The following is a 27,919-nucleotide window of genomic DNA, read 5'->3' as shown; positions in this document are numbered from 1 at the left end:
TCATACCTTATGTTGAATACACGTCTCTATGGCGCACCACTAGTGTGGATTATACTTTTATGTTAAAAATGGGAAGTCATGAAAATGATTTTTTTTTTCTCAGCCCCCCACTATATATTGGTCAAGCCCTCCCTTCTTTGGCTCGGGAGGGAAAAAAAATCCTGATCCTTACTTTTACTATTAAACCAGTTTCTGTACCTCAACTCTCATCTCAACTTAACCTATTCATAGACCACTTTAATAATCGTAGCTGTAACAAAGTACATGAGCTCTATCATAAAACATAAGCCATAATACGAACATAAAAACTCAAATATTTTTACGTATGTGGACAAAATTATTGATATCCATCTGATAAATAAAGGAAAACACCCACAATGATCACGGGAAAAACTAACAAAAGTTATAATAAAAACTGAAAATTAACCAATGAAAATCAAGCAATGTTTTATTTGTGTCGTCCAACAGAATGATTTAAAAATAAAACAATAAAAATGGCCTGGACAAAAGTGATGGTTATGCTTAACTTATTGTTAACTTTATTGCACAACATTTTGAGGGAATATTGCAATTAAGTGATTTCTGTAACTGCCAAACAGACTTCAGCATGTGTCGACAAGTACAGTATTTTAGCAACTCGGCAGGTACGTTGGCCCTCTAGTCATGAGCAAAGTACGTCAACCTTCGCATATCTGAAGTTTGCCTTTTCAAGCTATACCTTTCGTCTTCTTTTACACATGTCTAATAATATCAGGACTCTTCAGAAGAGTTTGAAGTTGTTTTTTTTTAGCTGTTCATGTTTTCATTAGCTGTGTGTTTGTGTCTTTATCTTGTTAGAAGACCCATGACACGAAACTGTGGCCAAGCTTTCTGAGATCAGGGAGCACATTTTGTCCCAGAATTGATAGGGTTAGGATTTCTGTGCCAGATTAAGCAAAGCACTCACAGAACAAAGCGGAGGCTGCTGTTTGTTTCACAGTAGGCCTACAGTGCTGTTGTTTTTGTTTTGAACATATGTCCTGAAAAAGCCCCAATAGTCACGGTCAAACATTGTCTCAGAAGCATTGTGGCTAGTAAATATGCATTTCAGCACTTTCCAGTCTCATTAGTCTGAGGTTATTTCAGTGATTATCCCATCATTTTTGTCTGTGCGGTTTTCATGAGCTTGTTTTTTAAGTCTATTCAGATGGACCACAAAACCGAAATAATGCCTGATTTTCAGTGGTTACTTTTCACAATTTTTTTATTCATTATTTTGTCAGTTTCAGTTTATTTTAGTCATCATTGAGGGTTTTTCTTGTGTGAGCGTAGGAGTAGAAAAAATGTCCTCGTGTGTAGATGTGATCCATCATCCACAACATATATTGTTTGTTTTGTCTTGATATAGGTTTTTTTTTACGTAGTAACAGTTGCAATAAACACAAATGCAACAGGATGAACATTAAGTACTTTGAGGGTTTGTTTTGTGAAAAATTACCACGTTGTCGAAGGGTTCCTTAAAAATTAAGAAGTTTGTGCATAATTTTCACGCCGTAGTCCACTGTCAAATGGTTTCTCTTTACCAAGTGTAATGAATCAATGCACCCTTTCATTTACATGTTTGTACTGTGTCTCCATCTAGTGGTTATTGGTTATATTGCAGCTTGCGATCGCATTTTGAGAGTCAAAACTGCTGTGCGAGTGTGTGCTCTTTCACGTTTCCTTTCAGGGCCGAGATGACAATTCCAAGGAAAAGCTGTGCGGCATTTTCTAATAATAATAAAACTTTTAAAAAGCCACTCATTAGAAAATGTCGATAACATATTTTCATATAGTTCTTTCAGAAAAAAAGTCGTTAAAAAAAACCCGCGAATCTCTGCATATTACCTACACAGCCGTAAGCGAAAGAGAGAGAGACTGAGCTACAGGGAGGAAATGCACTTGTAACTCTTGCATCCTCTCGTGCAACAGCTTGCAAAAGTGTTAAGAATATGTGCGCATGTTCGGGCCTATGCTCAGAGGTTGGGAAAGCCACTTCTATTTATGTTCAGATCGTGAGAGAAACAGACGAGCGAGAGCAAGGGGAGGAGGAAAAGGAGGAGAAACGGGAGGAGGAGGAGCGTCACTGTAGTTTTCTTTCATTTTAGTGTAGGCGAGGAAGTGATTTCAAGTTGAGGTACTTTATTTACTCGAAAGGTTTGCTGGCGCTTGGCTTTGGTTGAATGGAGTTTTCCGAGCACATCAAGACAGCGAATGTAGAAGATGTTGTGCTCCAGCAGCCTCTGCACACTTCGATCAAGGGCACCCTGTGCATCACCGGCCACCACCTGCTCTTCTCGGACAGGGAGGAGGAGAGCTGTCAGCAGGTTCTGCTGCTCCTCAGAAACATTGATGCTGTTGAGAAAAGGTGAGGAGATGCACACGGAATAACTTATAGATAAGCATAGTCTAATAATATTTGTTCCTCATAATATTAAAATACAATAGTGGAGCGGCATGATATTTATAGCTTTGATTAAATCATATGGTAATTTACACATAAGATGTTAAACTGTCCATTATCTAACAAAATAATTCCTCAAATGTGTTTCAAGCAGCGTGGAAAACCTTTTGAACTACTTCAGCCTCTTTCCTAATGCCGGCCACAGCGACAGGTTGGAGCCTCATTTGTGTTGCAATGTGTCAGCAGTTTGTTGCACCTATGCAGCCCACAGGAAACATGTTTGGTTACAACAGCTCTTCCTCGCTGTCGTGTGTGCGGCTTGCTATCCTACTAACAGCTCGTACTTGTGTGCTGCAGCAAAACTCAGTTTTTACAGCAAGCAGAAGGCCCATGTAACAAAGTTGTGCAAGTCCAATTTTCTGCACTGCTCGAGCCAAAACATGGCGCATCTAAATTGCGAAGCAGTCTTAGGGGTATTGGAGCTATTGTTTTGCTCTGTGTTTGTATATAGAGCTACAGAATCTTCCGGTACCATCGTCATCAAGTGTAAAGATCTGCGTGTGCTACAGCTTGACATCCCAGGCATGGAGCAGTGCCTTAACATTGCACAATCCATTGAGGTACATGAAATCATTGGCATTACATAAAGTGTCCAGTGTGTGGAAAAGAGCCATCTAAATGTGATGCATTAGTATTATATATATTTTTAATAATAATAATTGTTGTTGTTCTTACTGAACCTGGAAGCTTTTATCTGTTTCTTTTTTAGTTTCTCATCATTAACTGTTGTTTTCTCCAGACCCTGTCTTGTCTGAACTGTGTGGCAGAGATGTATCCTTTCTTTTACCGACCCTCCAATGCCAGCCCGCAGGACCCGTGGGGCCTCTCAACCCCTGAAAGACATTACGCTGAAATGGAAGAACTTGTAAGATTGAAAATACACATACAGTATGTCTCTTGGCACTGTTTTCCTAACCCTGAGCCTATAATCACATGACAGGAAAATGGCAGGGAAACAGAAGATAGAGGGGGTCAAGAATGAGGAAATACCCCATTCCAGTTTACAGCTTTACCTACCAACAGCAACCTAACATTTGTAACAGTGAGTCGCTCTGAAGCACTGGGACTGGCATTTACTGAGAATTTCCTCTTTATTGCTGAAGAACAATACAAATTTCATGAAGTGCTTGGCCAAACATGTCAACACATTTGCCTGAAGAACAATTAAAAAAAAAAACTTGCATCTTGCCCAGAAGTCAGCTGGGATAAGCTCCAACATATCTGAGACTCTAATGAGGATACTGATTTAAAAAATGGAGGGATGAACAAAGAAGACGCACCTTCATATGGGGGTTTCCCACCCAGTAAATTGATAATAGCTCCTCCCTCAAAATCTGCTGTGAATGCTGAGAAATGCTGAACGAAAATGTCACTCTAACTAGCATTGTGTCTCACATATATGGGGATATATGGGAATTTACGGATCTTCCACATGACTAACTGCAAGTAGAGACGCAGGTATACCCTCAGCCAATCAATTTGAATATAATGTAGATGGCCAGTGATCATTTCAAACTTAATGGAAAAACTACAAATAATTTGTTTAGTATTGCAGCATGTACACACATGGACAAAATTGTTGATACAGTACCCCCTCTGTTAATGAAATAAAACCATAGTGCTCAAAGAAATAACTAGAATCTGACAAAATCAAATCATTAATTAAAAAGCAATGAAAAATAAACACTGAGAATCAGACACTACTTTTGAACTATAGTTCAACAGAATTAAAAAAAGAAACATAAAACAGGCCTGCACACAAACAATGGCACCCTGAAAAAAAAGGAAAATAATTTGAGAGACAACGATACATTATTTGTTATTAAGAAATATTTTTCTCACCATTACCGGTAAGTGAAATTTGATAACTTCCCGCGGCACACCATTAGAGGTCTCACGACACATTAATGTGCCCCTACACGCTGGTTGGGAATCATGGTCTCGAGAAAGCATCCTCCAAAGCTGAGATTATTGGAGCTGTTTAGTCATAAAGAGAGGACAAAAATACCTGCAGAAGTCTGAAAATTTCAAAAATCGTTTGATTGAAGTGAAAGGTTGTGGAGCAAACTATTACGTTAAGGGTACGTACCTTCAGTTTTCTCCATGCCTGTTTCATGAGTTTTTTTTGTTTGTTTGTTTATTTCCATAAATCTGTTGAACCCCAATTCAAAAGCAATGTCTGATTTTCATTGATTGATTTTCATTACATCTTATTTATTATTTACTTGTGTCGGGTTCACTTTGTTCCTGTGAGCACTGTGAGTTTTCCTTCCATTAAAAGAGGGCTACCAACAATTTTGTCTGTGTGTGAAAAGACAGTCCTCGAATGCCATATTAATATGCAGCATTTTGATTACGTAATAAGTGGAATGATTGAGGCATGACTGAGATTGTGTTTTTGACAATTCTTGACTCTCACAGGATTTAAGACTCAACAAGTAAATTCACCAACATTCGAATCTTTGGGGCAGCACTGAACAAGTCATTGGCAGTAGCACATCTGCCAAACAGTTCTGAGGGTTGATGTTGAAAACTAGGGGCCTTTCCATGTTTTCCACAGGCTTTCTGTCAATTGAATTTAAGGCTTTAAATGATCCGTTTTGTAGTCAATGGCAATACAAATGCTTGTTTGTGCCCTTTCACTGTTTGCTGACTAGTCCAGGGTGTACCCCTACATGTTGATCAGGGTAAACTAGAATAGGCTTCAGCTTACCTATTAGCGATATAGAAAATGGATGCATGGATTAAGTTGTTGAATAAGGCACAGAACTAACCACCCAGGTTGTACTAGGACCTAGTACAATTACATTTCTTGTTAGTGGTGACAAAAGAGCCTCGTCATACTGTGTGTGCTACGAGTCCTTTTATTTCCTGTGGTTTTGAGTCACATATTTGCCCCGTCATGCCTTGATGGCGCTGGGCTCTCTCTGTTTGCAGCATGAAAGGTGGAGACTGAGCACCGTGAACCAAGACTACTCAGTATGCGCCTCTTACCCTCCAGCTGTCATTGTCCCCAAGGCAATTGGGGATGACGCGCTAAAAAAGGTTGCCAAATTCAGACAGGGGGGACGCTTCCCTGTCCTCTGTTACTACCACAAGAAGAATGGCACGGTGAGGCCAACGTCCCGCAACTTTTATTTGCGGTAGCCTTATTGTTTTGAAAAGCACCCAAAACCCATTTCAGGTCATTTTGCGCGGCAGTCAGCCACTGACAGGAGCCAACCGGAAGCGTTGCTTGGAAGATGAGCTCCTCTTGCAGATAGTGATCGGGGACTCAGACAGAGGTTATATTATTGACACACGTTCAGCTCAGCAGGCGCAGCAAGCCAGGATGATGGGCGGCGGGTTTGAGTCCAAATCATGCTACAGCAACTGGAAGAGACTACACAGGCACATGGAAAGGTGTGTGGATATCACGCTATGGGCCCCTTTCCCGTGCCCAGTAAGTGGCAAGCTGGTGAACTCTGTGTGAAGGAGGGCTGGACAAAGATTTGGTATTTTCGCAAAGACACACAGGTTGACACAGTTAGAAAATGGACTTTTCTGCCACTGGGGCATAAACACACACAAGTTAATTTGCTGTCAGTCAAAGGAGCAACGCTCAATCCTTGACATTGCAGGAACAGAAATTAATTTTCTTGAAATGTGCAAAGAGGAACTACTATATAAGGAACTACAAGTAGAATTTCACAGATGGCACATGTGAAAATGCAGGCAAATCCTGATTTTCATGCAAGCGCCAAGTAGGGTTGCCAATTTTCACACTCCAAAATAAGAGACAGGTGCCACACTAGTCTATCTGATGTTAAAACTTGGAGAGCTAATTATCAATACTTTTGAGGTGGTACTCAGTTTAAAAGGTCGAAAACAATCTACACAATTGCAGTAGATAATACTTATGTTTATACAGGGGGAAAACACTCCAGGAGAGTCTAATCAAGCTGGTGGATGCCTGTGGTGACAAGTCCCCGAATATGGACCGCTGGCTCAGTAAGCTCGAAAATTCCAAGTGGTTGTCTCATGTCCAAACTGCAATGTCAACTGCTGGCCTGCTGGCAGAGTGTGTGGAGAGGTAGGCACTCTGAATACGCCTCTGTCAGAAATGCTCCCTTTTTAATCACTATTATTATTATTATTATTATTATTATTATTATTATTATAATAACATGCATCATGCCTGTTTGTTTTACCCAGAGATGGTCACTCAGTCCTGGTTCACGGCTCTGAGGGGACAGACTCCACACTGCTTATTAGCACTCTTGCACAACTCATTTTGGACCCAAGTTGTCGTACACTGGAAGGCTTTCTGAAACTTCTAGAGAGGGAATTTGTCCAGGTACAGGTCGTTTTTTTTTTTTTGTAGTTTTACATTCATACAACAGGATTACATTAGTATTCATGAATTTTTTTTTTTTTACATTTTATATCACTAGGTATGTATCCACTTACCAGTTTTTACCTATCCAATTCAAAGTCCTAGGTGAGCTGGAGTCAATTTCAGTTGACTTGGCGAGGGGCTGAGTTCACCTTGCACTGGTCGCCAGTAAATCAAAGAGCATATATAGACACATAATCATTTCTATTCACACCTTTGGAATTTTTAAAATATTGAATTACTGTAATATGTATTTTCTTTTCTAATGTGGGGAGAGCCTGGAGAGGTCCCACAAATGCAAAGGGAGAAAACGCGAATTACACAGAGGTCTGTACAGAGATCTTTTGAGTGTGAGGATGATGTGCTACTGCGCTGCCCCGAATTGTATATGCTGATAAAATATTTTTAATTATAATATAAATATTTCACTGTTGTCACTATTTTCCCTTGCCTTTTGACTGAGAGAAGTCAGTCATGTGTTCCGGAAAGTCTACTGCCTCACAATGAGACTTGCTACATCCATTTTGAAAACCCTTTGGCAAATTTGGTATCTTGCTTCACTATAACATAATATTAGTGTTGCATACAAGACTGACTATAATAGACTATTATGGACCATGTTACTGTTATGAGATGGGTGAAACAAGAACGTAAAGGTGTGCAGCCGTGCGCTTTTCTGGGTGCGTGCATTCTTCAATGGAATTACTGTAAATGCTTTCCCCCTTCTGTACTCCAGAGGCTGTAGTTAAGTCCAGTGAAACATAAGTTAACTCGCTGCCAATACCGAGTGAGGGCTGACTTATACTGACAGTGTGAGTCACACTTGTTCCATAACGCTCACAGACTGCCCGATGGCCATAATGTGCCACTAAAAGTTACGGCAATGACCACGTGTGTGATTGCAGCTTCAAACATGCTGCTTGGAGTTTTTTTTTTTTTTTTTTCGTTTTGGGTTTTTTTTGTTTTGTTTTGTTTTTTTGTTTTTTAGTACAGTAGTAAAGGGTTCTTATTACAACAACTTCATTTATCATCATGGTGCAATAGGGTTTTTTTTGTTTTGATTTTTTTTTTTTTTGCTTCTGCGTCAGTCATCAAATACGTTAACCTTTTCATGCACCATGTAACCTGATAACATGATAAGCTGTCCACTGTAAGTACCGGTAAGCGCTGTCCCTGAAAGGGTTAAAGTGACACAACGAGTCTGTGGTGCAAAGAAAGTTGTAGGGCACCAGGATGATAGAACAGCAAGCACACTGCCTTTTTTACTCATGACTATTCATATGGAATTATATTTAGTGTTATATTTCTGCTCGCTACGGCATCTGGATCAGTATGAAGGAATGGTGCCTCCCAGCAACAAGGTTGTGGGTGTGAATCTGTCCAGTAGAGACTTTCTGTGAGTTATCCCTATCAATGAGTGAGGTAATCTGGGTATACCTGTATATTGATTGACCATAGGTGTCAATGCGTTTTTTTTGTTTTTGTTTTTTATGTGATCAAGCAAAAATTAATGGAATAGATGTAGAGGATAGTTTTCAACATGAATTCATGGCTGCATACTGTATGTCTACCTTGCAGGCAGGACACCCATTCCAGCAGCGATGTTCCCACTCAGCCTTCTCCCATGCTCGTATCCAGCAGGAATGTCCAGTGTTCTTGTTGCTGCTGGACTGTGTGTGGCAGTTATGGCGCCAGTTCCCCCTTGCACTCGGCTTTTCTGAAGCTCTGCTCCTCAGGCTGGCTACTGAAGCCTATGCCTCGGACTATGGCACCTTCCTCTGTAACAGCGACATGGAACGGTCAGTTATGCTTCCCCTTTTATCACTAATGTACAGAATTTTTCCTGGCATCCAACCATTGGCTTTCTTTTCCAGCTGTGCTCTCCAAGTGAAGGACAAGACTCATTGTTTGTTTCGGGCCCTGCTGAAGCCAACGGAAAGAGAGCAGTACAATAACCCACTATATGAGCCAAATGAACTGGCCATTTGGCCTTCAGTCCACCCACAATCCTTACAACTATGGAGGGGTGAGCTTTGGTTCACGTATGGATTCAAGATTTACTAATTTCTGCAGGCATGAAAATGGGAGAGGTATTGTTCAGATCAGCATTCATTTGTTGAGAGTGAAATGCAAAACATTTTCCCAGCAAATTTTGAGAGGAGAGGGGTTGTGTAAGAAATCCAGATCAAAATGTTGACAGAAAAATTCACCCCACAGTGAATGAGAGTTTTCCGTGTCACGTTTTCAGTGTTTATCTTTTTACAGGCTATTTTCTGAGGTGGACCCAACAGACTCGTCACCTGGAATTGGTCCAGGAGGAGATAAGGAATATGGTCATTGAGTGGGGGAAGATAGCACTCAGCTGTTGAACACTCATCAATAAAGAAGTAATCGGGAAGAGCATGAATTGTGTGTTTTCAAAGATGAATCTTATATTGGTCCTCATTTCCACTGCCTGTTTAGAATTTATGAAGTCATTTCTCTATACATTGAAACCAAAGCTTAGGGAGAAGATTTAGGTTATTCGAGTGTACTGTTACTACACTGTCCAAAGTTGGGTTCAGTTGGAACCAATGTCACACACTTACTTTCCACACTGAGGCAGGGCTAAATATTTGTACATTTTCCACTATATAGGTGTGTTTCCAAGGTGGCAAGGACTATTGTCAGGGGTACAAAATTGATACATAAGGTGTATTATATTGCACAATGTTAAGAAACACGCTTTAAGAATAATTTAGGAACAAATCATGGACCAACGAGCATCCCCCAACACTACCCCCGGCCTCCAGCAAACCACAGCAGTCCGGACAAGGGAAAAAGCAAGGCGAGGTGATGCCCATGCTGGACGGATTACAAAGACATGAAGCCTGCGGACGCTTGGCCATCCTCCAGGAAGAAAGACAAAAGATTAAGTAAAAAATACTCATATTCATATAAAAAAAAAAAACAAGTTAAAATTTCATTTCAACTGATTTATTTTAGATTCCTTTTGGTCATTAGGGAAATGGGACAAGAGAAAACATTTTGGGGATACTCCACATTTATAAGATAAGATAAGATATCCTTTATCGGGTATTAACTACATTTATCGGGTATAAACTATTTTCAAGCTGTCTTTTCTCTTAGTTGTTTTAGATTTGGACTCGGGACAAGCAAATTTACCCAGAAGTTTACCGTTTTAGTATTTTGTAATTTTTTTTTTCAAATTTTGATGCATGGGTAGCAAAATGTCCTCCAATTCTGGAATGACCCACCCACTTGTGAGACTGGTACTATAGAAATGTCATGAATATTCATAACTTGTAAATAGTGACATCTGGTGGTGTCTTTATGTCTTGGTGAATCCCCAAACGCTCTCCAAAATTTAGACCTATACTGTATTTTTATTTGCCTTTTTCCTCCAGCTGAAAATTGAACGACGAAAAGCAAACAAATAAACAAGTGGTAAGATATCTGTTTGGACCAAGGGAGTCACAAAAAATTTGATTTTAATGAGTGCGAGATATACAGATGTGTAACAAAGTGCATGCGTGTGTTCGGTTTCTCGGCCGGACAAAGACTCTGCACACGTATTGTTTATGTCAGGGCATTAAAGAGGATATTTTGACGAATCGAGCTGTTGTCTTTCGCCAAGCTGCTTCAGCCGATGTAATTCATGTTGCCTCCTGCAGGATCGCAATCTTCACGAGGCTGGTAACACACGTCTTCACTCACTGGTCTTCTAACATCTATTTTCTTCAACCATGGACGCGGGATTCTTCCGCGTAAGTTGCTCAGAAATGTAGTCATTGTAAAACCGATTTCCAGGTTTCTGTCCTGATCTATTGCTAACGTTGTCTGTTAATTTGACGTTTACCTATTAGGCCTGTCGCTATTGAGTTACCTTGTATTTTTGGGCACCGACTATCAACTGGTGCGTGCCAACATTGCAATTTGCTCGATATTCGGTTAAAACTCTTCGAAAAAGGTTTCTCACATGGATTAGAAAACGAAAGCTAAACTTGTACCGTGGTGTTGCACGGCTACGAATTGCGTTTGGAGTAACATTCACGTGACACTAGAGTGAAAATCGCACGAACTTTGCTAGCCGGTTACATGAAAGCGGCTAGCCTTCGCTAATAAAGATGGCGCTTGGGTGGTGGATCGTTTCCGTCTCCATGAGCGCGTTGCCGCAACGCTGAAATGTCAGAATACACGCGTAGTGCTAATGTCTGCCGCAAAATCAAACCGATGACACATTTGTTACTGTGCCTATATGAAGCACAATGTTGCTTGCTATCGGCTGCTTTGTCTTCAATTTCCAAATTAAGATAAATAATTCGTCAATTGAGCTAATGCTAGCTCATTGCTACCAATGTCATATTTTTAATCCTACTAAATGAACCTGATCAAGATAACTTAACTCTCCGCTCATTTTCTAACTTGTACCTTGGATGTGGGAATAGTCCTTTGTTTCTGTAAATTTTCAGATACTTTTCTTAAAATAGACCCCGATAAGTGACACTTTAGTATATGGGCCTTACATATGCTGGTACCAGAGGAAAAAATATGTACTCTACCAAGAATACTAGTACCTTAAGAATAATGTGACTCAAACCTTAAGAATAATGTGACTCAACAAAAGTTAAAAGTAGTCCTTGAAATGGTTATTTAGTAAGCGTATTCATAAACGAGATTTTAAAACTCAAATTCGGTGTAATTCGTGATTATTTTTCTTAATTAGAGCATGAGCATCAAACTGACAAAAATAAAAACAAGAAATTTTCATTTCAGATATTGTCCAACATTGTCACTTCAAATTGACCAAAGTAGACCTAAATGGAATTTTTTCCACAGATTATTTTACTTGACGACAATTTATTTTGCTTGACGTAGCTGTTGTTTTTCAATGTCTTTAAAGTAAACAGATTGAATGTGAGCCCTGGGGTGTTGTGCCTCATCTGACTGAGAGTGCCATACCTTTGAGATCCTCTGTTGCTTCTGTCTTACAACAGACACTAAAAAAGTCACTTTGTAAGTGTAGCTTTTTTGTTGGGCTACTGAGACTTGGCATTGAATGGTCTCAAGAGTAAATGCAGTGCATTACTACCCACCTTGGTGTCATGTTTTGCAACTTTTAAATGATTAGCTAACATTTGATAATTTGTTTCTACAGGGCACAAGCGCGGAGCAAGACAACCGATTTAGCAACAAGCACAAGAAACTCTTAAAGCAGCTGAAATTTGCCGAATGTCTCGACAAGAAGGTATAAACCATCTACAGTTTGTACATCTTAGTTTTGTTGGCGTCATTGATATTTCAACTCAATCATACATACTACAACTAAAGGATTAATTAATTTGATATATTAATCAGAGTTCATTACTCAGGATTTTTTCACTTATTTTAATTTTTTTTGTTGATGTGTACTGCTTGCACCAACATGACTGCAAACAGAGATGAGCTAGTTTGCAGAAGAATAGCAAGTGCTGCCAATTGAAACTTTTACAGACCCCCTCTAGTGACTATTAAAAAAAAAAAAGCGACTCAGGATTAATACCTACTCAGAAACAAACGACATGAGGTGACTGATATATTGTTTTCCACTCTGTCAAGAAAGGGGGCTGGTGGAAAGCTATTGTGCAAAATATTTCCAAAGTCATGGTGCCAGTTAAAAAGTGATTGGTGAACATGTTGGCAAAATTTTAGGCCAGAGGTGTTTGCTTCCAAGCTGCAAGTATTTTTCGCCTTGTCTCATGGCTACAACTCTACACACTGTTCCTGTGGATCCTGAAAAAAGTCTTTGAAGGCATTGAATCCATGAATCTAAAAACAAGGCCTTAATTGTCCTTGAAATCTCTTCTATCAATCTTTGCTCTCAAAAGTCTAAATGCTAACACATATTTATAGTTGGATTTTTGATTATGTATATAGTTTCAAATCTTTCTTCAAATAATTTACTGAACAATCACATAGTAACAAAATGCAATTACTACCGCAGAACCAATAAAAGTGATGTGATTTTTGTCAGCTTGAGGAAGCCAACGGTACTACATCTACAATAAGCAGAGATGCAATACTGAGGCTTAGCTGTACCTAGAAATACTCTCCATAAAGTTTATGTACAGAATTGGTGACAAAGGGCCACCTTGGCAGAGTCCAACCCTCACTGGAAAATAATTCAACTTAACTGTCTGCAATGCGGACCACAGTCTGACACCGGTCGTACAGAGACTGAATGGCCCCTATCAGGGGGTTCTGTACAATGAACTCACCCAGAGACACAGTAAACGCCTTCTCCAAGTCCACAAAATACATGTACCGTATTTTCACGACCATTCGGCGCACCGTATTGTTGGGCGCAGTCTCAGTAACGGGTGGTATTTCTGTATTTGACACATACACAAAATGCACTGTATTATTGGGCGCAGCCAGGCATGGTAAAACATACGCCAGCTTAAACATACGGCATGCATGCACTAATGCTAAAAACACGTTAGCTTGAAGCATGAAGCATGCACGCTAAAACATACCAGGTATGTTAGCTTAAAGCATACGATAGCAGCTAAGACATACGGACACACGCTAAAAACACGTTTTTAAAAAGGCAACGGAAGCAAAACTGAGTTCGATTGTACTTTATTACAGTACAACGTACTCACGCGACTGGTACCTGCTAGGGGCGTGCCTTTAGCGTCCTCTTACACGCACACTCGTCACTCATTGGCGACTGCTACCTGCTAGGGACGTGCCTTTAGCGTCTTCTTACACGCCCACCCTTCACTCATTGGCGGACTTCCGCATGCCTGTCGTCACTCATGCCCGCCTTTTCTCTGTATAAACAGCGTGTCGGCCAGAAGTGCTCTCAGTCAGGCTTTGGAACTCGGCGCATAGACTAGACGCTCCGCATTATAAGGCGTCCTGTACATTTTGGAGAAAATTTAAGACTTTTAATGGCGCCTTATAGTCGTGAAAATACGGTAGACTGGTTGAGCGAACTCTCGTGCACCCTCGAGGGCCCTTCCACAGTTGTCCAGCAGCTATTACACTGCCAGGATGAAAACCACACTGCTCCTCCTGAATCTGAGATTCGACTTCCCCTCGGAGCCTCCTCTTCACCACCCCTCGATATACCTTATCAGGGAGGCTGAGAAGTGTTATCCCCCTGTAGTTGGAATTGGTACAAGAGCCCTAGGTCTGTTTGGAATGCGCGCCCGACTGTATCTATTCGGAACTTCTCTGCCTCGCACACAAGCTCATGCTCTTTCCCTGCCAGAGAGGTGACATTCCATGTCCCTAGAGCTCACTTCCGTAGCCAGAAAGGGTGTGGGGGCAGCATTCAAAAAAGGCACAAATCGTTTTTTGAATGATGTCATTGTTTGCCTTTGTGTCTTTTAGGTGGATATGACCAAAGTAAACCTGGAAGTCATAAAGCCATGGATTACTCAACGGGTGACAGAGATTTTGGGGTTCGAGGACGATGTCGTCATAGAGTTCATATTTAACCAGCTTGATGATAAGGTAATGCTTTTAATTGTGGTTCTTTGTTTTGACACAACTGTATACTTGAGGGAAGTGCTTTCTCATTAAAGAAGGGAAATTGTCACATTGTGCTCATCTTAGACTAATTGAGTGGTTAAATTAGCAATTGGTGTGATTATAACAATGTTTTGCTGTTATGTAACAAAGTGACTTTATTCAGCATACTTCTAATTATGATGTGATTTATGATTTAAAAGGCCTGAACCAATATGGATGTTATACCTTGCATCAGAAGTATAGCACCAACACCTAATTAGCTCTCTCCTGAGCCCAAAGTCACTGAGCCCAACTCTCCCTTCATGATGCAGTGTGTGTTTTGAGGTGAGTTATATCCAGGGATCATTATTATGCCAGTGATCGACACACCTGAAAAATGCCATAATTATATCCTCCCTAGGATTATTCAGCTCATTAAAACTTCCAGATCCCTTAAAAGTAGTTGAAGTTGTCGTCTTGAGGGAATTGTAATAGATAACGCATTTTTTACAAGTAACGTATCCTAATTTAGCATGAAGGTTGAATGATTTCAACCAACTTCCAATTGAGTAGCATGTATATTTGCCCTGGTTGTGATACAGATGGGTGTGTTTGATCACATTATGTATTGTATTCCCAACACAGTAGGTATTGCGTATCTTATTATTCCTGCACTTCAGACAGATGAATTGGTAACAAGAATGAATCCTTGGAATTAGTCACTCAGAATAACTTAATGCACACTTATGGGTCACACTGTGCATGTTACTCATTCTATGTTTCAAAGTATGCTACATTTTAAAATTGGAAATAGAGACTTTTGGCAAGGTTATTTATTCTTTTGGTCACATTGTCTGCCTATTTGAGGAGAGAAGTGGCATTAACATTGATATTCTTTTCATTTTGTTGAAGGTCTATTGCCAGTCTTCTACTCAATATGTTCATTGATAGTCCCCCCAGGAATCCGCACAGAAAAAGTGTTGAGTCCACGGAGAACAATCCTGATTCAGCAGAGAGCAAATCTTGATTCTGCGGCTTAAAAATTGATTTTCGGAGGGCATAAAAAATTAACTTAAAATAACCACGTTATTAAACAAATGAAAAGCATACGATAGCAGCTAAGACATACGGACACACGCTAAAAACACGTTTTTAAAAAGGCAACGGAAGCAAAACTGAGTTCGATTGTACTTTATTTAGCCATTTTACAACGTACTCACGCGACTGGTACCTGCTAGGGGCGTGCCTTTAGCGTCCTCTTACACGCCCACTCGTCACTCATTGGCGACTAGTACCTGCTAGGGACGTGCCTTTAGCGTCTTCTTACACGCCCACCCTTCACTCATTGGCGGACTTCCGCATGCCTGTCGTCACTCATGCCCGCCTTTTCTCTGTATAAACAGCGTGTCGGCCAGAAGTGCTCTCAGTCAGGCTTTGGAACTCGGCGCATAGACTAGACGCTCCGCATTATAAGGCGTCCTGTCCATTTTGGAGAAAATTTAAGACTTTTAATGGCGCCTTATAGTCGTGAAAATACGGTAGACTGGTTGAGCGAACTCTCGTGCACCCTCGAGGGCCCTTCCACAGTTGTCCAGCAGCTATTACACTGCCAGGATGAAAACCACACTGCTCCTCCTGAATCTGAGATTCGACTTCCCCTCGGAGCCTCCTCTTCACCACCCCTCGATATACCTTATCAGGGAGGCTGAGAAGTGTTATCCCCCTGTAGTTGGAATTGGTACTAGAGCCCTAGGTCTGTTTGGAATGCGCGCCCGACTGTATCTATTCGGAACTTCTCTGCCTCGCACACAAGCTCATGCTCTTTCCCTGCCAGAGAGGTGACATTCCATGTCCCTAGAGCTCACTTCCGTAGCCAGAAAGGGTGTGGGGGCAGCATTCAAAAAAGGCACAAATCGTTTTTTGAATGATGTCATTGTTTGCCTTTGTGTCTTTTAGGTGGATATGACCAAAGTAAACCTGGAAGTCATAAAGCCATGGATTACTCAACGGGTGACAGAGATTTTGGGGTTCGAGGACGATGTCGTCATAGAGTTCATATTTAACCAGCTTGATGATAAGGTAATGCTTTTAATTGTGGTTCTTTGTTTTGACACAACTGTATACTTGAGGGAAGTGCTTTCTCATTAAAGAAGGGAAATTGTCACATTGTGCTCATCTTAGACTAATTGAGTGGTTAAATTAGCAATTGGTGTGATTATAACAATGTTTTGCTGTTATGTAACAAAGTGACTTTATTCAGCATACTTCTAATTATGATGTGATTTATGATTTAAAAGGCCTGAACCAATATGGATGTTATACCTTGCATCAGAAGTATAGCACCAACACCTAATTAGCTCTCTCCTGAGCCCAAAGTCACTGAGCCCAACTCTCCCTTCATGATGCAGTGTGTGTTTTGAGGTGAGTTATATCCAGGGATCATTATTATGCCAGTGATCGACACACCTGAAAAATGCCATAATTATACCCTCCCTAGGATTATTCAGCTCATTAAAACTTCCAGATCCCTTAAAAGTAGTTGAAGTTGTCGTCTTGAGGGAATTGTAATAGATAACGCATTTTTACAAGTAACGTATCCTAATTTAGCATGAAGGTTGAATGATTTCAACCAACTTCCAATTGAGTAGCATGTATATTTGCCCTGGTTGTGATACAGATGGGTGTGTTTGATCACATTATGTATTGTATTCCCAACACAGTAGGTATTGCGTATCTTATTATTCCTGCACTTCAGACAGATGAATTGGTAACAAGAATGAATCCTTGGAATTAGTCACTCAGAATAACTTAATGCACACTTATGGGTCACACTGTGCATGTTACTCATTCTATGTTTCAAAGTATGCTACATTTTAAAATTGGAAATAGAGACTTTTGGCAAGGTTATTTATTCTTTCGGTCACATTGTCTGCCTATTTGAGGAGAGAAGTGGCATTAACATTGATATTCTTTTCATTTTGTTGAAGGTCTATTGCCAGTCTTCTACTCAATATGTTCATTGATAGTCCCCCCAGGAATCCGCACAGAAAAAGTGTTGAGTCCACGGAGAACAATCCTGATTCAGCAGAGAGCAAATCTTGATTCTGCGGCTTAAAAATAGATTTTCGGAGGGCATAAAAAAATTAACTTAAAATAACCAAGTTATTAAACAAATTAATGTACGAATGATATAAACATTCTTTTAAGAAATTATCAGCTAAACCAAAACACTGTGGAACATTGTGGTTATAAAATAATCAACATCAGTATTGTCTTTCTCCTTATAGGGCAGATTTATTTAAGAATGATTATAATTATTAATGAACATTTATTTTCATGACGCATAAAGTGCAAAACATTTCACCAAACTATGGGTTTGAGGTAGATGTGATATTAAAGCAAAATTTTGAAGTGTAAACTATCCACTTGACCTGGATGTTGTAAAAATCCTGCAATACAGTATGATAGCAAATGTAATTCAGCCAGACAGACCGCTCATTTATTACGCCATCTTTAGTACATATCTCCGTTGCGTTTTGTCATCTTTACTGGACGGCTTCATGGAATGAAGAGAAAGTAAAAGCGGTGCCTCATTTCCACATAATTCCTCGATCCTCTGTTGATATAAGATGATAAAAAATTCGCCCTTACACTGGGGGTGCCCTACCTTTTTTGACGGAAGTGCTGCTTTTTAAGCAGCCAACCCTCCACGATTGACAAGTTCATGCACGTCACACATGTGAACGTGCGCACACATACACACACATGTACTCGCATGCCACAATTAGCAATAGCCATCACGGACCCTAACATGAACAAAACAGAAGAGTAAACCAGATACAAGACAGACATATCTCTTGAGTTTTATGAAAAGTAAATCACTGCCTACCTTAGTGGGAGACCTGACACAGGGAGACAGAGACACACTTTTGTAGCGTGTTTCATGCAGAAACATCACTATCATAGCTTGTACTGTTTTAAAATGCCGCCTCGGCTCTACAGATTCCCGTTCTTTGCTCATGTCACTGGTGTCTTGCTGATCACACAAGCATAAACCAAAACTAGATATATCTCAAAGGCTCTGATTGCGAGCTGCAATTGCAGTCTGCTGACCATAACCAACTTTCTGTGATGCAGGTCATGCGCCACTGTAGTTTAAAGCTGACCTACTTTTTCATTTTCCTAAATACTTTTCTGTGGACATGAGAATGAGAGGATGCGTAGGATGTATTGTACATGAACACAAAAATATATATCATATTAATAACACGTTCACACCCACCCCCCAAAAAAAAAAATCATAATTTTTTTTTTCTTTTTTCCCCACACCCCTCCCAGTCGACTTGGGACCAATCCGTGGACTACCGTTCAGTGGCACTTGAGTGGTTGGTCACTCGCCCTACATGTTGGATCATATTCCGCATGTCGTCGTCTTTTGCATGTTTCCTCTTTGTGTGAAGGCGTGTCACATTATGGACGTGTTCAATTAACGTAGAGAACGCATTTGTTTGTGTAATGTGAACGGAAACATAAAAAGAGCAGATTTAACAAAAAATCTGAATTAGGCGTCACGCACTGCAGCGCGAACATAGCCTATCCGACCGGGACGTTTAGCTGCCGGGATGAAAACTACATGTAAATCTAATCTACTGCACCTTGCCCTTATTTCCGCGGTCTTCTTTCACTTCCACGGTGAGCTTTGAAATCTGCGGCAAATTCTGCGATTGTGGAACTGCGGATTCCTGTGGGGAGTACATTAAGATCCAGTTAACCACATATTCATGTGTACCTACGGTAGCTCTGCCTAGATTTGCTAAGTTAAATGGTATTACAAATAGACCATGGTAAGAAAGATTAATGATAATTGATATTGTTGAATAACACGCTTTTTTTGTGTTGCTCTGTACTCATTATTGCTTGTTCGTCTCTTGCAATTTAGATAAATGATATAACATTAAGCTCAAGGTGGTTGAGTCTCAAGCAGTAGTGAGGCGGAAGCAAGCCAAGGGAGCTCCATGCCCACTGATCCCACGGGACTCACTGAAGACACCGGAACTGTACTTAAAAGTGTTGGGTTTTAATGCACTCTGTATTGTGGCTATTTGTTAGAAATCTGAAGTTGTAGATTGTGGGGAGATTGTACAATGGGATGGGAAAGGACACATAATTTTAATGAATATCATAAATACAAGATAAGATCATTTCTTTTGTATATACTTTGTGTGTATACGTGAATGTAGAGGAGCAGCAATTACAATATGATAGCAACATTGCATGCAAGATTTGATCAGCTAGATTTCTTCTCCCCTTTCAGTTTTCAATTGGAGTTCAAATGAAACTCGTTGCCAGAGTCCAGTAGTGGACTCTGGATTATTTATTTTTTTAAAATAAATTTCAGTAGGAAGCAATTCTTTTTACAGTTACAAAACAGTCGCAGGTATATTCTTGAAAAATGGAAGGTAGGCACTCCCAATTGAGAGCTCCTACCTCTTAAATTATATTTGTGTTCCATTATTTCAACAGCTTTATGTTTCTGTCTCTCTCTTTCTCTCTCCCTTGCTTCGTGTGTTTTGCAGCACCCGGATAGCAAGATGATGCAGATTAACTTGACGGGTTTCCTGAATGGGAAAAATGCCAGAGAGTTCATGAGAGACCTCTGGCCCCTGTTGCTGAGTGCCCAGGAGAACATTGCTGGCATCCCAACTGCATTTTTGGAGCAGAAAAAAGAAGAAATTAAGCAGAGACAGGTGAGATGTAGACACCTTTTGGTCCAAAACAAATATGACAAATGTCTCAATGGCGTTTTGTGAAATGTAATATAGTCTGATATGTTTTGGATGTTCTCTCGAAATTGCAAACAGTAATGTTGCATTTTTGACTGCACAAATAAAAACATTTAAAATGCTCAATTGTTAGAGGTGTCAAATAGTATTGTCCCTTCATACAGATTGAACAGGAGAAGCTTGCTTCTCTGAAGAAGTTGGAGGAGGAGAAAAAGGATTCAAGAGAGAGGGCTCAGTCAAAGAGCCCGAGAAGGTAATGCAGTTCCTCTTCTTCAGAGTCAGATGAATGTAGCATAGTTTTGTTTTGATCCAACACATTGTTAACCTTTCCTATCTCCAGACGCAAGACGAGGTCTCCATCACCAAGGCGCAGGTCTCCGTCACCACGGCGCAGGTCTCCATTGAGGCGGGAAAGGAAACGTAGCCCTTCACGCTCCCCAAGACGTAAAGCCACTCTACCTGGTGGGAGCTCACCTCCTCCACCCTTGATGCAGCTTTCCACAAAACCTGTGGAGCAGCCAGTGGAGCCTGACACATCAGGAAGAGCCATGCCAGAACCAGTCATCCAAGAAGTGTCTTCCACCAGGTATGTGTTGAAACTTTGCTTGTCCTAGTGGGTAGATGTGTAGTTCTGAGCTTGTGTTAAACTATCTCCTCTGCATCAGTGATATTTCAACTAAAAGTAAGACAGCACAGTGAAGTTATGCTATTGCCAGTGTATTTCTACACTACACTCATAAACAATTACTCGAAACAAAACATACCCCCTTTTCTCTAGCGAAACTGTTGTCGAGATGGCTAAAGCAGACACGATTACTGAAGACAAGGAGCTCCCACCTGAGAAAAATAAGAATGAGGAGAGGCCCAAGTCCAGGGAAAGGGAGAAGGACAGTAGGAAGGAAAGACCTCAGCGCCGTTCCCGTTCTCATTCTCGCCACCGCAAACGACGTTCTCGTTCAAGGTTATTTTCTGTTAAACTAATATGTTGAATTGTCTTCAAAAGATGTCCTACTTAAACCTAACTATCCTCTAACCTCTTTTAGGTCTTACTCTCCACGTAGAAGACAGAGTCCCCGAAGGAGAATGTCTCCGCGTCGAAGAAGCCCACCCAGACGGGGCCCTCCCAGCTCCAGAAACCGACACAGGCGTTCTCCTGTCCGCAGGTTCGTCTTTGCCAATGCTTTCTAACGTTGTGAAATATATTACCTGAAAGTCTCCGCTTTAGTGTTTTATATTCATGGGTTATGTCACTTGTCGGTCTAATTGTGTCATATATGACCCACAGGAGACAGTCTCGTTCTGCTTCATCCTCTGGCAGCAGTTCCTCTCGCTCGCACTCGCCTAAAAAAGTAATGAAAAGAATATCCAACACGCCGCCACGAAAACAGCCCCACTTTCCTGATGCCATTAGCCCTCCCAGGAAAGACAGGCGATCACCTTCTCCAAGGGTCAGAAGGGGCAGAGGGTCAGCGTCTCCTGTCAGATCATCTGGTAAGGTCTTCAACCTTGCTTCCTTGCTATCGTACTCGGTCCCAATAGGGGATACCTATGGTTTTCATAGAAGTCTTCATGGCATCAAATATAGTGTGTAAAACACAAGTCACAGTTTTATGTTACAAGCGGTACTTTGGATCTCTTCAATTCTGATGGAATCATGATTAAAATGTGTCTGAGAGTATCATCTCTGACAATTCAATCAAAATTGAGCATTTTTGCCTTTGTAAGGAAAAGAATGATGCATGCCATCAGATTGTACAGGTGGTCATATAGTTGTGGCAAAGTGAGTCATGCAAGAAAAAGCAATCGGCTGTTGAACAACTTTATAGTATTTTAATCAGACATGCAGTTCATGGAAGTAAAAAAAGCTATGGTTAATTTAAATTATGGACTCATGGACCATTATAAAAACTGTTCAGTCATGCAATAAAAAAATAAATAAATGCAGTATTTTTTGCACGATAACTTGAGTATAGTTGCACCACTCAAAAATGAATCATGAAGAAATGGAAAAAAAGTCATACTGGACAATAGTACAGCTCACAGACCCCTTATAAACAATAAAAATATTGGAGACAGTTTTCCCTTGCCAGAACGCTGGTCACTGGGGCCCTCCTCTGGAGGTGGGGCTCGCCGGCCTCTATTGTTGAGGCGGCCGATTGGAGTTGTGGTCGGTGCCTGTCTTGGCAGCAAACCACGAAATCACTGTAAGGGATGCCGTTAAGTTAAAGGAGGAGTCCCATCACCTAATGGGTACCAGCTAAACAAACGGAACGCAGCTTCAGCGGCACAAACTCAGGTATGGGGAAGAGTTCAGTGAGGCCATGGAAGCGAACTTCTGACCGGCTTCGAGGAAATTTTGGTCCACCAGCCGACGTCTTAGGAGGTGGAAGCAGTGCATCATTAACACTGTGCTTAGTGAGGATGGGCACTGCTGACCTCGACTCAGGAGACTGTGAGTCGGTGGGCAGAATACTTTGAAGACCTCCTCAATTCCACCAACACCTATACCATCTTTGTCAGAATTTGGTTTGCATTGCCGACTGTAAATCGGTGAGGGTTGGACTCCGCCAAGGCTGCCCTTTGTCATAGATTCTGTTCATAATCTTTATGGACGTAATTTCTAGGCGCAGCGGAGGCATTGAGGCGTCCATTTTTGTGGCATCAGTATTGCATCTCTGCTTTTTGCAGATTAAGTGGTGCTGTTGGCTTCTTCAAGCCAGGATCTCTAACTCTCCCTGGAGCAGTTCAGAGTGTGAAGTGGTTGGGATGAAAATCAGCACCTCCAAATCCTTTAATCCCCCCCCCCCCCGGATAAGCGGTAGAGAATGGATGCATGGATGGACTGGACAATAAGTCACATTTTTGGGGAAAACTTTGTTTTCTCAAAGAATAGATACCCAAAAACATCTGAACTCAGACTAAAAGGATCAACTTTTCTGTGGATTAGAAGCTTTCAGATACAACCGGAACTCGTTCGCCACCATCAACACAATTCGGGAAATGGGGATTTTGGGTGCAAGTCTGATTCAAAATTAGTTAAAATTGAAAGTCAGTTCACATGATTGAAATCTGTTTCCTGAAAGAAATTACTTTGTCAGGGGGACTTGTAACTGATGGGACATTTTATCATCTTATGTTGCAGAGGAGGATAAAAACGAGAAAGGCGCAACTGCGGATTCTGTGCAGCAGAGACGACAATATCGTAGACAGAATCAGGAGTCATCTTCAGGTATGATGAATTTTACTCTGCCAGCCCTACTTTGCTAAAACACTTTTTTTTTTTTTAAATTCAGACTCAGGATCTTCCTCCTCAAATGACGAAGCATCCAAGAGACCAAAGGGAGGACCGGGTGCGAGGAATGGTGACGTTAAAAGGCGGCGTAGCCACACCCCTTCCCCGAGGAGGCGACAGAGAGAGGCCTCTCCTAGGCAAGACACATGATATATATATTTTTATTTTTGTTAACAAAGGAAAGTTGATTTGACTCTTGGTTCACTTTCAGGAAAAGACGTTCACCATCTCCTGGTCCACGCAGACGCCGTTCTCTTACTCCCGTAAGGCGTCGCAGGTCCCCTTCACCAAGACGAAGGTATTGACATATTTACATCGTAGGAATGGAACAGTTTGAAAACCGTTTGAAACAGTTGGTTTTGACTCCTTTGGTTCGCTTTGCATGTCTCCTGTTTGTTCATATTACTGTTCTTGGAATTTCTTTGGGTTTTGTTTTATCTTTTTGAGATCTTTTGGCCGGAGGATGACACATTGGAGTATGTGCATACTTACTGCTAATTTTGTACCCACGATGCTTTACGTTCCAACGTGTTGTGGTGGCCTGAATAACACAGACTATATGACATTTAGGGAATAAATGACACCGAGCTGTCCTGTATATTATTGATACACTGATTCGAATGAGCGGCAGCTCATGCCAGGGACCTAAGATTGTCACTGAGCCCCATTTTAGCCAAGCCCCAAAAATTTGAAAAACTGAAATGGAGAATGGCAGCTTCATGCTATGTCGCTACAATTATGTCCTAAGTAGTTGTCAGTTGTAAAACATTTTCAGAAATTACCTTTGAACATTTATAATGTATTTGGAAAAAACTAACTCACTGACTTCACTTTACAGGGTGTTAATGACAACATAATTGACGTTAACTGTACTCCTCTGTCCCTGTACAATTAACACTAAATCTCTATTCTAAATGTCTTTGGTGCTTTGCAGGTCTCCTTCTCCACCTCCCCGCAGACTCTCTCCATCCAACAGGCGTTATTCTCCTCCAATCCAGCGCCGCTACAGCCCCGTGCCTCCTCAGAAGAGGAAATTATCTATCTCTCCTGCTAGACGTGGTTCACCAGGGCACAAACGCCGTCCTTCAAGATCTCCAAGACGCCGAAGTTCTCCCACTCAGCGAAGGCGCACACCACCCTCATCAATATCCCCTCCCAGACACAGAAGAAGCCCCAAGTCCTCTTCTGTCCGGTTAAGTCGGGATGCACGATCCCCCGCTGCAGCAGCAAATCGGCGCTCTCAGTCCCCTGCAAATCGCAGTCGCATTAACAGAGATTCTAACAGTCCTGCGAGGCCTTTTGAATCCTCCAACCAGCGGAGACACTCTCCATTGCAGAATGAAAAACCTATACGAAGAGTCTCCCGTACCCCAGAACCGCGCAACATTCAGAGGTAAATGGGACACTGTTTGCACCTTTTTTGGTTCCGCAACAAGATTGGCTTATGCAATATAGTATTTATTGACAAGGACAAAATTGTTGGTTCCTCTCTATTAATGAAAGCCTCCAGCGGTAATAACATGAAACTGCTTCAAGTAATACTGGTAACAATTTACGGAAACTTGAGCAGTGAAAATCAGACCTTGTTTATTAAGTTGTGGTTCAACAGAGTCATTTGAAAAACAAACAAAAAAACCCTAATGAAACAGGCCTGCACAAACATGATATACCTAGACAGGATTGAAAATGATTTGACCGTAGCCACGTTATACTAAGGTTGGTCCCAATTAGCATCATAGGTGTCTTCAAACTTGTAACCGGTCAGTTTGCTCATTAACAGGATGACAAAGTCACTGCGCTGTTTGGTGACATGGGGTGTCTTACACGAAATATCGAAGGCAGAAAGAGAAAGATTTGTCTCAGTATGCATGTCTTCCAACAATCATTAAAGCAGGTGTCAAACCAAAAATTGTCTTTGCAAAATGTTCTTTGCACTTCCACTAGTCTGAGCATGGTATTCGGATTAATATTGTGTTTTTGGAAACATTTAGCATAATAATCCACCCATTTTTAACCATCTCAAGGGCCTACCTTTTTATCTTGTTCTGTCACCTGCTGTTGACTGAAATGGACATCAAAGTGCCCACAGGCTTTGCTTGCGAACGTCATGGTTCAACTGTTTTCTGGGTTTGGGCATGTGACATTTGCAAGGTGAGCTCAAATGGAACTGTCGGTTTCACTCAACACCAGTTGGTAGTACAGGACAAAATGGCAACCCCCTGAGGTGGCTAAAGCTCCTTGATTCTTATTCCGAACCGCATATTAATCATAACATCTTGTTTTAGATTAGTGGAGGCACATAAAACATTTCAAAGAGTAAACAAACACATAATAGTTGTCAATTCTTTCTCTCATTGCCCTAACAGAAAATAGTAAATAATTGAGTGTGTGAATCGAAGTTTAACAGAAACTCGACTGTGATTAACTTGTGCAGGTTAACATTGATGATGTCATGTCAATGTCATTGATCTTACAGACGTTCTCTGAGCCCTCAGCCTTTGAGAAGAGTTTCCTCCAGATCTCGATCCCTTTCTCCTCAACCAGCTCCAGTGAAACGCCTCGCCCCCGCATCTGCCTCCCCTTCACCATCTCGATCTGCTAGTGCTTCCCCCCCACCAGCCAAAAAGGCAAGCAGTGGCTCTGGTAGCCGATCACCTAGCAAGGTATTCAAACTCAAGTGGTGATTATTTTCAAATCATAATAAATAATAAGGCTGCACAATATGTGAAAATTGCAATATCAATACTATTGTGATAAACATGTATCTGAAGAAAGTATATTTTTATCTCACTAAATATTAAAAAATGATTAGACTCAATGTATTCTTGGCTAATTGTAATAAATTACAATATTTTACTTTTGTTTTTTTTAGTTAATGTTAGTGCCCCTAGATACTGTTAATTTGGGTGGTGATGCACATTTAAGATTGCATCTGATTGGTCAAAGTCTGAAATCATTTTTACACCTTTGCAATAAGCAAATTGCACGTGCCGTTAGTACAATGATATTTTTGAGATATGTTGTGCAATGTCAAGAGTTTTAGGGAAGTTGTTTTAGGTCTGTGCTGTTCTTAAATTCATCCATCCATTTTCTGATCCACTTATCCTTGTTCTCACATTGACTGTCACAATTTCAGTCGATTGTTCCTTTTAATCTTTGTAATTGGCTTGTAATGTGTTGAATTTCAGAATTCAGATGTTGATGGCAGCGCCAAAAAGAAGAAGAAGAAGAAGGAAAAGAAGCATAAGAAGGACAAGAAACATAAGAAGCACAAGAAGCATAAGAAGGAGAAGAGTGGCAACACCGGGAGTGGAGAGACCCAGCAGAACCAGGGTGGGGATGAAGATGGTGAATCAAGAAAGGTTATGTCTGTTTGTCATCTTTAGCAACGGAGGTTTTCTGGTGGCTTTTCAGTAAACGGCATAGAACATCGAAGTAGGAGATATGTTTTATTATTTTTTTGACGGACTGTTTCTCTCCCTGGTTTAGTAATAATAATCACAGGTGGTTGGTCTTTTCCAGGAATCAGAGAGTGAAGTGGAGGACACGTTGGATGATCTGGAGAAACACCTGAGAGAGAAGGCCCTCCGCTCCATGAGGAAGGCCCAGGTGTCTCCCTCACAGATGTCCTAATTCTCAAGGAGCGCCCCTCCACCTCCCCCACCCTTTTCACATTAACCTTGATGTTTGTGATAAACTGATTCAACTTAGAATGTACAAACTGGTGATGTTGCATTTTCTTTTCTTTCTTTTTACAGATTTGGTACATTTTGAGGCATTGCTTTTCAGTGTGATTTGTCAGCCTACCAGCTAAACTGTAAAAAGTTTGTGTTGTCCATTACTACTAAATTGATGAGCATGGGAACATGTAAATTGAGGGTTGATTTAAAGACTCCCCCCAACCTTTTCCACAACCAAAAGTAGACTCCTGTTAAGAAGTGATTGCATGTGCAGTGACTGTGGTGTGCATGTGGAGCAGTGCCACTTCTGTGTTAAATTGTTTTGGTCCTCAAATAGTGCACAATTTTCTTTACCAGTTGGTTATTGTGACTCATTCAGAGAGGATGCTTTAATTTATCCAACTAGATTTTTTTTGTTTGTTTGTTTTTTTGGGGTACATCCTTGTTCCAAGTTAATCCGTGTGGGACTGCTTTGCTTTGTATTTAGTACCCCTTATTTGTCTTGTCAACCTTTCAGAATTAAAACCTTTTTATAGAATCTCTTAATGTTTCCAATGAAATCTGTGAAATACCATTGCTATTTTTAGATATAGTCAAACAAAGAATGGGGTAAATTATCAAATTGATGAATGTGAAAATAATTCACATTAGGTAATTGAACGCTGACATCCAAATATTGTTTGAAAGAGTTTTAAACCCAAACCTAGGTTTATTACTTAGCTACATCCAGCCAAAAATGTATTGTCCAAGTAAATAATGTGGTGCTATCGAATCCCGGTTGGAGCAACAAATTACTAATGACCCTTT

The 27,919-nt window shown here is 40.8% G+C and overlaps 2 protein-coding genes across 9 annotated transcripts; both read left to right on the top strand.

Annotated features, from left to right (window-relative positions):
• Positions 1-2,077: 2,077 nt before the first annotated feature.
• Positions 2,078-9,264, top strand: LOC109520803 (myotubularin-related protein 9). 3 transcript variants are annotated; one of them, XM_019878301.1, is made up of 11 exons: positions 2,078-2,386; positions 2,574-2,633; positions 2,934-3,042; positions 3,222-3,347; positions 5,420-5,593; positions 5,667-5,884; positions 6,393-6,554; positions 6,677-6,818; positions 8,436-8,656; positions 8,732-8,883; positions 9,123-9,264. In XM_019878301.1, exons 1-11 carry the CDS (start codon positions 2,202-2,204, stop codon positions 9,224-9,226), a joined length of 1,653 nt encoding a protein of 550 aa, XP_019733860.1. In that variant the 5' UTR covers positions 2,078-2,201; the 3' UTR covers positions 9,227-9,264. The 3 variants fall into 3 exon arrangements, with proteins under 3 accessions (XP_019733860.1, XP_019733861.1, XP_019733862.1); XM_019878302.1 differs by having other exon boundaries at positions 2,079-2,386; positions 2,577-2,633; XM_019878303.1 differs by lacking the exon at positions 2,574-2,633 and having other exon boundaries at positions 2,080-2,386.
• A 1,229-nt stretch (positions 9,265-10,493) lies between these two features.
• On the top strand, positions 10,494-27,654 carry srrm1 (serine/arginine repetitive matrix 1). 6 transcript variants are annotated; one of them, XM_019878282.1, is made up of 16 exons: positions 10,494-10,624; positions 12,016-12,105; positions 14,238-14,360; positions 19,934-20,104; positions 20,305-20,393; positions 20,481-20,726; positions 20,919-21,101; positions 21,184-21,303; positions 21,426-21,631; positions 23,283-23,369; positions 23,455-23,569; positions 23,644-23,730; positions 24,367-24,825; positions 25,909-26,095; positions 26,621-26,794; positions 26,955-27,654. In XM_019878282.1, the coding sequence occupies exons 1-16, from the start codon at positions 10,604-10,606 to the stop codon at positions 27,063-27,065; spliced, it is 2,469 nt and encodes an 822-aa protein (XP_019733841.1). In that variant the 5' UTR covers positions 10,494-10,603; the 3' UTR covers positions 27,066-27,654. The 6 variants fall into 6 exon arrangements, with proteins under 6 accessions (XP_019733841.1, XP_019733844.1, XP_019733842.1 ...); XM_019878285.1 differs by having other exon boundaries at positions 23,434-23,569; positions 26,621-26,765; XM_019878283.1 differs by having other exon boundaries at positions 23,434-23,569; positions 26,621-26,780.
• Positions 27,655-27,919: the final 265 nt, after the last annotated feature.

This window comes from Hippocampus comes, unplaced genomic scaffold (assembly GCF_001891065.2).
Source record: "Hippocampus comes isolate QL1 unplaced genomic scaffold, H_comes_QL1_v1.1 scaffold470, whole genome shotgun sequence".
NCBI lineage: Eukaryota > Metazoa > Chordata > Actinopteri > Syngnathiformes > Syngnathidae > Hippocampus > Hippocampus comes.
This window is presented reverse-complemented; position numbering and strand designations above follow the sequence as displayed.